Source organism: Schistocerca cancellata, chromosome 7 (assembly GCF_023864275.1).
Source record: "Schistocerca cancellata isolate TAMUIC-IGC-003103 chromosome 7, iqSchCanc2.1, whole genome shotgun sequence".
NCBI classification, from domain to species: Eukaryota; Metazoa; Arthropoda; class Insecta; order Orthoptera; family Acrididae; genus Schistocerca; species Schistocerca cancellata.
Window position 1 is genome coordinate 306,644,846 of NC_064632.1, and position 13,226 is coordinate 306,658,071.

The window sequence follows — 13,226 nt, forward strand, 5'->3', positions numbered from 1 at the left end:
CTCCTCCCTCTTTCCATCTCCTCCTTCCCCCCTCTGTGTCTTCCTCTTCCGCTGCCTCTGTCTATCCACTCACCCTCCCATGTCTACTTGTCCAGATCCTCATCTCCATTCTCTCTGACTATCCATTTCCTTCTCTCTTTGTCCAGCTCCTCTACCCTCTCTCCCTTTCCATTCCCTCCTGCCCCCTTCTCCGTTTCCATCTCTCCCCCTTCCCATCCTTACCAACTTTATCTACCAATCTTCTATAGGCTTCAATGGTAAGAACTACCCAATTTCTTTTTCTTGTAATGATTTCATTCATTTTGTATTTAATTTGCTTGATTCATGTGCCTCTCACATATTAAATACATTTTGAAGGAAATAATATCTTTATTCAAGAATTTATTGTTTTATTTGAAACAAAAGTATCAAATGTGGGTAGTATACATAGCCATTCCAAAAAACATATTTTCTGAAATGAGAATGAACTGTACAATCACAGTTGCATGCATAGGCTTCAGATATCACAATTTATGGGAATTCATCTAAGGCAGTTAATGAATTACATAGTCTATCACAACATCAAGACAAAATATTCTCACAAATACTCAGTATTACTTGCAGCCGGCACTTATTTTCCTCTGACACACCAGAGAATGAAGGCCTGCTTTTCAAGCACACAATATACATCACAAACACATATTTGCCATCAGTGTCTGACAATAATAGTAATAATAATTCGTATAATGGAAAATCCAGGATGGAATGTAACAGTATTATGAAAAGGAAAGTTGCCACTCACCATATAGTGGAGATGCTGAGTCACAGATAGACACAACATAAAGAATGCCACAAATAAAGCTTTTGGCCAGTAAGGCCTTCATCAGAAACAGATCACACACACACACACACACACACACACACACACACACACACACACACACACCAGCATCTCCATTATATGGTGAGTGGCAACTTTCATTTTCATAATATTGTTAATAATGCATATACATTTACATAAATGTCCTGTGATGTAATGTGTCACTGACAAAATTGACACGGATGAATACAAAATAAATAAGTACTTTTGTATTAACTAATGCAATAAAACACAAAAGAGGATGATGTATCACATCTGCCACCAGCAACAAGGCTTTCACATTGTAGTTTAACATCAGTATGGAAATCAGAAGCTACACTTCCCAATGTTGTTGTTATTTACTACAATGAACTATGGAATGAATCAATTAACTATCCAAAAATATAAAACAACAAAGTGCCATTTTAATGCTTTGGATTTCTCAATTTAAGTGCAGGAAGTAAATTGATTTATCACCTACCACTGTCATTGTCATCATAAAAAATAGTTATATTTGCCTATACCAGATAAAAAGACCGTAACAGAAGACATGGTGGAATTAAAACTGCAAGGACCAATATTATGAGAGGTGAGTTACAAAAGAGTCATTGAGTCACTAATATAAAAGAAAATGAACATAGGCATCTTGTACACAGGATGCCTAAAGTTTACATGGCTATGGAAGCAAGATCACCAAGAAACATACTGTATTAACTTATTGGTATTAGTAACATCCCTCTGCAAAATATGTGCTAAAATGGATAACTTATCAAGTGCTGGAAGGTTAAATGTGATTAAAAAATGTGCTGTGGTGAAGCTGAGAAAAAGAGCTTGTTTCTTGATAATCTTGGCAAATTCTTGCTTCAAAATATCATGTACAGCATTAAATTAAACAATCATTTACGATTATGAAGATAAATGATGGATGTCAAGTAGCATCTGTTATTCTTGATTTTGTACTGTTTTCTATGTCCTGAACAAAAACACAATACTGGCAAAAAGTATGTTTGTGTCCATACATAGTTTCTTCTGGAAATCATTAAACTGTTTACAGCTAACCATGCTTCTCTTGGAATAAACAGCTGGATACGATGGATTTTATGAACTGGAGGAACATATGGTTTTTGTTCTCTTCTACTTGATATATATTCTGTTTGTTTTAGTTACACTAAGCCTGCATCCTTGGCCATGCTGTAGAAGATAGAGGTCCTGTCTTCCAACAGTGACTGAGGTGAATCAAATTCTACTACTTTTCCTTTGTCTAACACAATAATTCTGGAAACAAAGCAAATCAAGCAATTAAAAATCGAAATTCAAGTTTTTCAGTACACATAATGTATCAGTACATCACCCCAAGCAAAGCAAGCAGACAAAATGGAGCACACAATATTTATTTTGGATCATTTAATACATGTGAACTATTTTCTGAGAAACTTCCTGCTTTGCCAGAGAGAATGGGGTGTGAGGACTAAGTTGGGTGGAAGGGAGAGGACAATGAAAGAAAGAAAGAAAGAAAGGAAGACAGAAAGCAAAAACCAGTGGGATCAATAGGATTTTTCTTACTGAGTTAGATAATGGTAGAGGAAGATTGGGAATATTAACAAATATGCACATGAACATTAGAGTAAAGTGTCAGTAGTTTCAGACAGATCGAAAACTGATGGTGGGATTGAATAAACTGACAGTGTGACCTGTCTTTGATGTTTGTGTCTGCTGCTACCTCTGATAAGTGACATTTTATAATACTATCTAGCATGTGGTATTGGCCAAGCATTGAATTTTATAGCTGTGCTTCCACCACTACACCATGCAGCATCTGTCCTTGTGCTCGATGTTTATGACATCATACCTCCTTAACTACTTGTTGTACAATGATACAACTTTTTAGGTACATTCAGCAGCACATGTGTGTACTTTCTGCAAAATATGATGTGAATGGAGTTAGTAATGATGAACTAATAAATTTAAACATCGTGCATGATGCAGCATTTTTTAATAAATCCCCCTGTTTATGATGTCACATCTCATGAACTATGTGTCATAAAATGATATGGTATTGTAGGTACATGCAGCAGAATATGTGGGTACTGTCTGAAAAAGTATTGTGAATGGAGTTAGTAAAAAAGAAGAAATAAATTTAAATGTCATTCTTGATGTGGCATTTTTCATGCATCTAATTGTTTATAACATCATATTCCCTGAACTATGTTGTATAATGATATAATTTTGCATTTTCATGGCATATGAGCATACTGGATGCAAAGTTAGTAGTAAAGAAGTAATGAATTATAATGTCATGACACATATGCGTGAACAGTGCAAAAGTAGTAAGCAATAAACTGTTTTTCCTTTCATTATTTTGCCGGGGTTGTTAGTGAGAAAACATTTTCTGAAGGTTTGAAATTATGTGTAAAGATTTTGCAAGTCAATAAGTGTCCTCATTTGCAAATACTAAGTGAATACAATCATAAATTCATGCATTGTGGACTATACTCCTTTTCATTCCCATCCCCATATCTTTGATAGGGAGATAGTTCTTAGCTCCACAGCAATTGCGGTTTAGGAGGAGATGTGGAAGAAACACTCTCTCTCTCTCTCTCTCTCTCTCTCTCTCTCTCTCTCTCTCTCTCTTTCCCTCTCTCTTTTTCCATTATTTTTGTAGTATGTATTGATATCAACTTTTTTTGCTAGGTAAAATATGTAGAATATGAACAACCAATGTGACATCTAATGACAAACCTTCTTCTCAACTACACACCTAATGTGTGGGTTCTTTGACAACTTCAGTAAAGAGGGTGTATGACCCAATTTCTGCCTTTCCTGATCTGCCGCAATAAATTAATGTTTAAGAGAGCATTTTTCTGTAACATCTGGTATTAAGACCCCCCCCCGCGCACACACACCTTCAATTACAAAATATATTTCTATTGCATTATTACCATAAGGCTCCAATTCCAGACTTTGTATGTGTAGCAATAAAACATATTAGTCTCATAATCACCTTTACAATAATATTCTGTTTCTAACTAGCTAAGACACTGAAACATTCTAAGGTTTGCACATTCAGAATCTAGCACACAGGATAGAAAAAGAATGCCTCAAAAATTGAAATGAAGCATTCACTGAAAAACAGGCAATTACCAATTAGTAGAGCACCTGATACAAGTTCTTATTCTATTTCCAACGTTGGCTATTTTTTCCATTATTATTCGTTAGTTACCACAGAATGAATAAAATATCCTGCGCACTTTCTTACCCAGTTAATACCATAGACCCAACAAATGTTAGTTCATATGGTTTCTCTCAGTTTTTTGCATCTGTAGATCTAATCCTATCATTTACATGCCATGACATATAGGCTATATACCTGTTGTAATCCATGATTGTGTTTAACCTATGAGCAATTGTCAGGACTGTGCACTGTTCAAATTCTGTGCGTATTGTTTGCTGGAAGAAAGAAAAAGAGAAATAATTTAGAAATACGGACATATTAACAGTAAATCAGCAGACATATTCTGAGGTGACAAATTCTTTTTCACATTTCAAGGAAAGGTGACAAGCAGGGCAAAAGATTTAAAAATGACTACAGCTCACAAGCGACTTTTCAGTGAAAAGCTCCATTAAAAGTATATATTATGTTTCAAAACGTTCACTGACTGCACATTAAATATATTCTGCTCAAAACTAAGGAAGATGGTATAGTTATAACTACAGAAAAAAAAACTTTTGCATAGAATTGCATGTGATGAATATTTATATTTACTGAAAGCCTTGGGACAGACACAATGCATCTGCAATAGATTACTTTCTCTCTCTCTCTCTCTCTCTCTCTCTCTCTCTCTTTTTTTCTCTCTAACTGAGTTATCACCACTGTGTATGCAGACATGCCTGGGCCACACGCCACACACATGCACACGTACAGAATGCCATGGCAGTTTCGGGTTAATGGGAGCAATTCATTAATACTTTATTGACAATTTAAATATTCTTTCATGTTTGGAGCTGGAACCCACTACCAGCTTGAGTTCCCCAAAGTACCTACATTCCCAACAGAACAATGGATTTAGCAGATACCACCATTTTTGTGCTCTACTGAAGCAACTAGCCATGCAGGTCTACAGGCAGCCTATAGTAGGTGTGAAAAAGGTTTCATGTGGTAGTTGCTTGCTGAATCTCTGAAGTCAGAAAACAGCCTAGTCTCTCTTTTGTGATTCAGCTTTCAGACTGAGCAGGTGGCTTCCTGTCATCTTGCTTGTTACAGAGTACATGGCTTAGACTGTCTACCTCTGTCTCAGTTCTCTTTGTCCTACCACAAACCACTTAAAACAGTAATCACCTTCTCACCCTCTTCCTATTGCCTCATTCTATGACTACTCTGAGTGGTGGACGGGCTTATAGCCCAAACTGGATGAGACACTCTGTATACTGAGTTCTGAGAATATAGCAGAATTTAGGTTATTCAACTCCATTTCAAGAAACCTCCCTTCTCACACCCTCCTCTTGCACATGATCCACCCTGATGTTGCACACACATGCATATTGTTTCTTTTTTTCATAAATTAATTCTTTATTTTTGTATTAACTAAACAAAACTGCTAACAAACTTGTTGTCCTCTATTTAATACTGTGATTTTGAAGTTACAGATCACAATTTCAGTAATTATTAGTAGAAGCTAGTTAATTCTTTACATTTACTGTGAAAGATCATAATGACATTATAGCAGTATCATTACCACCACATTAATTATAGGTTGTTCTTCAAAATTAATAATTAATGTAATCTGGTAGACTAATGATACTTGTGAACTTCATGCTGTAAGACATTTCATTTAAATTGTGACTATCCAAGACTAATGTATCTGTAAACTCTCAAAAAGATAAGATAAAATGGGAGCTCAAGGAATACACAAATTTCACTATCAACCAAAAGAAACACATAACATGCTTGAATGAGTCTGCATTTACACTGTTGCCTAAAGCAGGGTACATTTATGAATGGAGATGATCAAGGGAAGTATGCCATCCAGACTATCAAGAACTGACTGTGAGGAACTGAAACATCACAAGTTGCTGCTCTCAGTATGAGTCTTTGCATGTAATGTTAATATACTATGTTTTTGCATAGATTTGTAACACCTTTCTAGTCATCATCATCATTATCATCATCATCATCATCATCATCATCATCATTTAAGACTGATTATGCCTTTCAGCGTTCAGCCTGGAGCATAACCCCCCTTATACAGTTCCTCCATGATCCCCTATTCAGTGCTAACATTGGTGCCTCTTCTGATGTTATACCTATTACTTCAAAATCATTCTTAACCGAATCCAGATACCTTCTCCTCGGTCTGCCCCGACTCCTCCTACCCTCTACTGCTGAATCCATGAGTCTCTTGGGTAACCTTGCTTCTCCCATGCGTGTAACACGACCCCACCATCTAAGCCTGTTCGTCCTGACTGCTACATCTATAGAGTTCATTCCCAGTTTTTCTTTGATTTCCTCATTGTGGACACCCTCCTGCCATTGTTCCCATCTACTAGTACCTGCAATCATCCTAGCTACTTTCATATCCGTAACCTCAACCTTGTCGATAAGGTAACCTGAATCCACCCAGCTTTCACTCCCATACAACAAAGTTGGTCGAAAGATTGAACGGTGCACAGATAACTTAGTCTTGGTACTGACTTCCTTCTTGCAGGAGAGAGTAGATCGTAGCTGAGCACTCACTGCATTAGCTTTGCTACACCTCGCTTCCAGTTCTTTCACTATGTTGCCATCCTGTGAGAATATGCATCCTAAGTACTTGTAACCATCCACCTGTTCTAACTTTGTTCCTTCTATTTGGCACTCAATCCGTTTATATTTCTTTCCCACTGACATTACTTTCGTTTTGGAAATGCTAATCTTCATACCATAGTCCTTACATTTCTGATCTAGCTCTGAAATATTACTTTGCAAACTTTCAATCGAATCTGCCATCACAACTAAGTCATCCGCATATGCAAGACTGCTTATTTTGTGTTCACATATCTTAATCTCACCCAGCCAGTCTATTGTTTTCAACATATGATCCATAAATAATATGGACAACAGTGGAGACAGGTTGCAGCCTCGTCTTACCCATGAAACTACTCTGAACCATGAACTCAATTTACCGTCAACTCTAACTGCTGCCTGACTATCCATGTAAAAACCTTTAATTGCTTGCAAAAGCTTGCCTCCTATTCCATAATCTTGTAGAACAGACAATAACTTCCTCCTAGGAACCCGGTCATATGCCTTTTCTAGATCTATAAAGCATAGATACAATTCGCTGTTCCACTCATAACACTTCTCCATTATTTGCCGTAAGCTAAAGATCTGGTCCTGACAACCTCTAAGAGGCCTAAACCCACACTGATTTTCATCCAACTGATCCTCAACTAATACTCGCACTTTCCTTTCAACAATACTGAGAAGATTTTACCCACAATGCTGATTAAAGAGATACCTCTGTAGTTGTTACAATCTTTTCTGTTTCCATGTTTAAAGATTGGTGTGATTACTGCTTTTGTCCAGTCTGATGGAACCTGTCCCAACTCCCAGGCCATTTCAATTATCCTGTGTAGCCATTTAAGACCTGACATTCCACTGTATTTGATGAGTTCCGACTTAATTTCATCCACCCCAGCCGCTTTATTGCACTGCAATCTATTGACCATTTTTTCCACTTCCTCAAATGTGATCCTATTTCCATCATCATTCCTATCCAATTCTACCTCGAAATCTGAAACATTACTGATCGCATTTTCACCTACATTGAGCAACTCTTCAAAATATTCCCTCCATCTGCCCAAGGCATCCTCAGGATTCACCAGCAGTTTTCCTGACCTGTCCAAAATACTTGTCATTTCCTTCTTACCTCCCTTTCGAAGACTGCTAATTACACTCCAGAATGGTTTTCCAGCAGCTTGACCCATAGTCTCCAACCTGTTTCCAAAGTCTTCCCACGATTTCTTCTTGGATGCTGCAATTATCTGTTTGGCTTTGTTTCTTTCTTCAACATAACTTTCTCTGTCTACCTGGGTTCTGGTATGTAGCCATTTTTGATACGCCTTCTTTTTCCTTTTACAGGCTGCCTTGACTGTATCATTCCACCAAGCTGTTTGCTTCATCCTACTTTTACACACTACTGTTCCAAGACATTCTTTAGCCACTTCTAGTACTGTGTCCCTGTACCTTGTCCATTCCTTTTCCAATGACTGTAATTGATTACATTCAACTAACTGGTACCTTTCTGAGATCGCTGTTATGTACTTGTGCCTGATTTCCTTATCCTGAAGTTTCTCCACTCTTATCCTCCTACATATGGACCTGACCTCCTGCACTTTCGGCCTCACTATCCCAATTTCGCTGCAGATTAAATAATGATCAGTGTCATCAAAGAATCCCCTGAATACACGTGTGTCCCTCACAGCCTTCCTGAATTCCTGATCTGTTATTATATAGTCAATGACAGATCTGGTTCCCCTGCCTTCCCAAGTATACCGGTGAATGTTCTTATGTTTAAAAAAGGAGTTTGTGATTACTAAGCCCATACTGGCACAGAAATACAAGAGTTGTTTCCCGTTCCTGTTGGCCTCCATATCCTCTCCAAATTTACCCATAATCTTTTCATACTCTTCTGTTCGATTTCCAATCCTGGCGTTAAAATCACCCATGAGCAGAACACTGTCCTTGTCCTTTACTCTAACAACTACATCACTGAGTGCCTCATAAAAACTACCCATCTTATCTTGATCTGTCCCTTCACAATGCGAATATACTGACACAATCCTAATTTTCTTGCTAGACACTGTCAAATCTATCCACATCAGTCGTTCGTTTACATACCTTATTGCAACTACGCTGGGTTCCATTTCTTTCCTGATGTAAAGCCCTACACCCCATTGTGCTATTCCTGCTTTGACTCCTGACAGGTAGACCTTGTATTCTCCCACTTCCTCTTCTTTCTCACGCCTTACCCGAATGTCACTAACAGCTAAAACGTCCAGCCCCATCTTACTTGCAGCCTCTGCCAGCTCTACCTTCTTCCCAGAGTAGCCCCCATTGATATTAATAGCTCCCCATCTCATTACCATTTGTTTGCCAAGTCGTATCTTAGGAGTCCCTGGTTTGTCAGTTAGAGGTGGGACTCCGTCACCTCCAAAGGTCTGAGGCATTTTGCTCTGATTGTTGCCAGCATCATATTTAAAGTACCAGGGAAGCAGGTTGCTAGCCTTACTTGCCCCAAGTCCCATTGGGTTTTACCCCTAATGGCTGAGGGACTAACCGGTGGATTTGGTAGTCTTTGCCGTATGAGCACAAAGGTGACCACGAGTCAGAATATGTCCGAGATGCCCAGCCTTATTCCAAAGTAACTGGTATCCCGACTGTCGGGACCACTTACTTGGCCACTCATACGTTGCCCGTGGTTCATGAACTAGGACATGACTACAGGAACCCGCACCATGAACCACCTTTCTAGTCAGTGGAATAATATTTAAAGGGGAGTAAGCTGATAACAGTATTAATCAACTAGTTTTCATTTGATTTCTGACAAAGACAAAACTGCTTGGTTTAATAAACTATTTAAGTGTGAGAAACACAGCTCATTTATGTGAACTGATGTATGTACAATGATGAGTGAATGATTTCATGAGTGTGGCTGACACACTATGCCTAGCAGTTCATGAATGACTAGTGCACATGTGTGCTCAAGAGAGTAATATAGCCTCTGCTGATGCAGTTCCATCAGCTTCAAATCCTTCCCAGCAGCCTGCATGTGCCTATGGTGCACGGGGATGCAGTGTTGTGATTTTCAGTTGCAGCAGTCAAGGAATATCGGGAATCATCCCAGTGCCTTGTGTAGGTAGACCCACACCTGTGCAGTGAGTGTGTTTTTGTTTGCTGCACTCATTGCGGCCACAACTTGTTTGATGCACAAGGTGGCATATTGACAGTAAATAAAGAGCAGTTGAGGTGTAATACCGCCTAACAATGTGTAGTCGCTCTTGGGATGCACAACTGGTTAATGTGGATGTGAAAGGTGGCAATGTTTGTATGAATCAAATGGACCAAGAGTAGGAGGTTGTTTAGCAAGGATCAGTTGTAGGAGATAACTGTAATGATTTCAGTTATGTCTGTTGTGAAGATGGTAGTGTTGATAGGTATATGAAGGTATCTAATGGTGAACAGCAGGTTGTAATGTAGCAAGATTCTGATCATAATGTTGAGAGGTATAAGTTTCCACAAATGGGATTTGTTGTTGCAGATGCCTGATAATATTGGGAAGCAAATAAAGCTCACTTAAATCTGAAGTTGGTTATGTTAAATCTGAAGATGGTTCAACTAAATCTGAAGTTCAATTAAAACCAGTGTGGATTCAATTGAAACTGAGGTGAAATTTGTTAAGTTGGAGCTGAATTCTGTTAAGAGTCGAGCTCAAGAAAGACCTTGAGGTTATCAGAATCGAATTTTACTACAGAAATAGTGAGTTGAGGCTAGAGTATCTGAGCAGATAGGGGAGACTGATAACAACTGTCATAGTAAGACACAAGAGTTAGAACCATTCCTGCACAGCCTTTTGCCAACAATGGGTGGATAAAATGAAGTATTTTGACAACAAACTTGATGCTGAAATTGAAATAATTATACTGGGTCTTGAAAATAAACTGTGTACCCAGATAAGGCAGCACCTACAGATACCATTGAGGGATTTATTAATTTCCTGCAAAGAATTTGGAGAGTTTATCCTCACAAAGAGCCAAGGAATTATGGTATTATCAATGCACCAAGAGATATAGGGCAATATGTAGTCAACCAAATGGGAGTGAATAATAGACATGATGGGCAGAGGATGTCAGACTAGTGGAATAACAATCATTGCAGGTGTAGTCACCAAACATGGGTAGAAATGGGGAACAACCTCACCTCGAGAGTGCAGGCCTGAGGAATAGGGATTAGCTTCTGCCATGGCTCAGGCAGGAGCAAGTTTGGGGACAGACTCACTATCAAATGGGAACTGGGAGAACCATATGGGGAGTAGGATACTGATTGAAAGTGGAGTCAAAACAGAGAGTTCTTGTAGCTCCAAAAGGGGAGAAGTAGTTATGGTCATCTGAAAACAGAAATAACCAGGTAACTGAATATATAGTTTTAGACAAGAGGAAATACAGTTGTTATGTGGAAGAAAGACTGGAATTTGGATCTTTGGGGGGACAGGTGGATGAAATAGAAAGGGTTGCTTAAAACAAGGTGGAGGGGATGTACAGACAGGGTTTTGAGATGGCATTAGTCATGTAAACACTAAAAGAAAAGACATTGGTTGGTTGAAATTTTGGTCCATTGAGGATGGAGTGGAAGACTATTGGAAAGAAGAGTATGACCCGGAAGAGGAGAAGATGCCTGAAGGAGAAGAAGCAATGGGAAGTGAGGGTGAAATGAAAGGTGAATACATTACACAGGATTTTGTTTTTGATGAGGATGATGTGTTAGTCAGCAAATCTGAACATGTTGTGGATGAGTCAGTAATGGACAAAGTAATACTGGCAGAACAACTAAAACAGTATTGAAATCTCGATGTATTGGTTCGATAGGGAAATCTGTGGATCACAGGTAAATTTGCAACTTCACTTGGGCTTGTACATAACCTTTTATCATGACTCGTCTGCAAAAGGGGTTCAGTTGAGCACACTTGCATTCGCACCCTGTATTGAGTAAACAGCCAGCCTAAGTATAGCAATTTGTCTAAATCATGATCGTTCACAAATGATTTACACCAACAACAGTTTAGAATGAAAACATTTTTATTTTACTAAATCATATCCACAAAACAAACTGATGACCACGTGATACTATGTTGGTAGCTCTTAGCCACACCGACCTTACTGCACCAACGGACCATGATCAAAAGACCTCGACCTTTGTCCCTTATCCTCTGTCCTGTGTCCGGTCAAGTGACACTTCATTAGTCAAATATATTATTTCTAAACATGGCCATCATGCATTTGCAATGTTACAATATTAAAATACACAGAACTAAATACCTTATATTATTTTGTAGACAATCATCAGATTATTTACATATTTAAGGGCACTCCACTTTTTGGCAGTTTCACCCCTCTTCTTTTGTTTAATCACATCTTTGCCTAAAAGGTGTGGCATACGAAATACTCATTTTTGCTCTACATAGATCAAAAACTGGACAGTACCTTCACAATAAAAGACAATAACTTATTATGCAGAGGTTCTCAAACATCCTTACAACTTAATTTTTATATAAAACATGTTCTTTAATGTCCAAAATATTATCCCTGCTACTATACTTTAAATTTGAGTTTTGAACTATTTTGAAGAGCTCTTATGTTGATGGAGTACTCCTATTTCAGTGATCAGATACCCAGAAAATCCAATGATTAGCAAGACAAGCACACCTTACATTATTAACAAATATACCAAGTTATGCACTGAGACGTAGGCAATTGTGTGACTAAGTAATTCAATGTGAAACTGTTATATGCTGCCTCCTCTCTTTATCAAGAAGGTGACTCCATAAATATATTGATTTGTGTTTGCTACATCCCATCTGCTCTTCCACAGTAAACATTACCACATCCAGCAAATTAATTATACTATTACAGTATCCCTTGTAACCTCACAAATTTGGAGATGAACATGAGTGTGAGGTAGTCAACTGTGATAAGAGACAACAGATTAGTGCTAAGTTATTAGATGAAGGCCAGTCCTTGGTGAATGAAGTGAAAGAGAACCACCAAGTTAGTCAAGTTGAAATAGGGGGTGTTCCCATGGAAGCTTTGCTAGACAGTGGAAGTGTCATGTATGAGATATCACAGGCATGACGAGAGTCAACAGCTAAGCAGACTGAGTTAGTAACAATGTTAGTAAGGGGGGTAAAGATCATTAAGGTGACAGACAAATTGATGAAAGTGATTAAGTGGGGAGTTTTATTGTAAATTTCAATACTGGGTCACAGAACAAAATTTCAGTTCTTAGCAATACCTGGGCTAATGATGGAACTGCTTTTTGGGGTAGATCTCTTCAACAAACTGAAAGGGACGACTGACTTTGCAAAAAGGGTATTTTGCTATGATTTAGGTGGGAATGTTAGGAAGATTCCATTTTTTGGCCAGGTAAATAAGGATCATGTGGAACTACCTTTAAGGGACATCCATCTGGAAATGGAGTATAATGTATATGACATAGGAATACAACCTGAAGCAACATGGGTGCTGAGTGACCAGGAGAAAATCATGTTGCAGAAAGTGAGAAGTACACTATAATTAACAGGCAGACAGCAAGAAGATTTAAGGTAAGTTCTGAGTAGAAATAAAAGAGCCTTTTCTG

At 38.3% G+C, this 13,226-nt stretch overlaps 1 protein-coding gene across 1 annotated transcript in view; it reads right to left on the reverse strand.

Annotated features, from left to right (window-relative positions):
- Positions 1 to 435: 435 nt before the first annotated feature.
- The window catches only part of LOC126092472 (multidrug resistance-associated protein 1-like), a 409,434-nt gene continuing 396,643 nt past the window's right edge, over positions 436 to 13,226 (reverse strand). Inside the window, exons 31-32 of the mRNA XM_049908086.1 lie at positions 4,206 to 4,285; positions 436 to 2,113 (exon numbers count right to left, since the gene is read on the reverse strand). Of these exons, the coding sequence (XP_049764043.1) occupies positions 2,002 to 2,113; positions 4,206 to 4,285 (192 nt within the window). The 3' untranslated portion in view covers positions 436 to 2,001. The remainder of the gene's footprint in view (positions 2,114 to 4,205; positions 4,286 to 13,226) is intronic.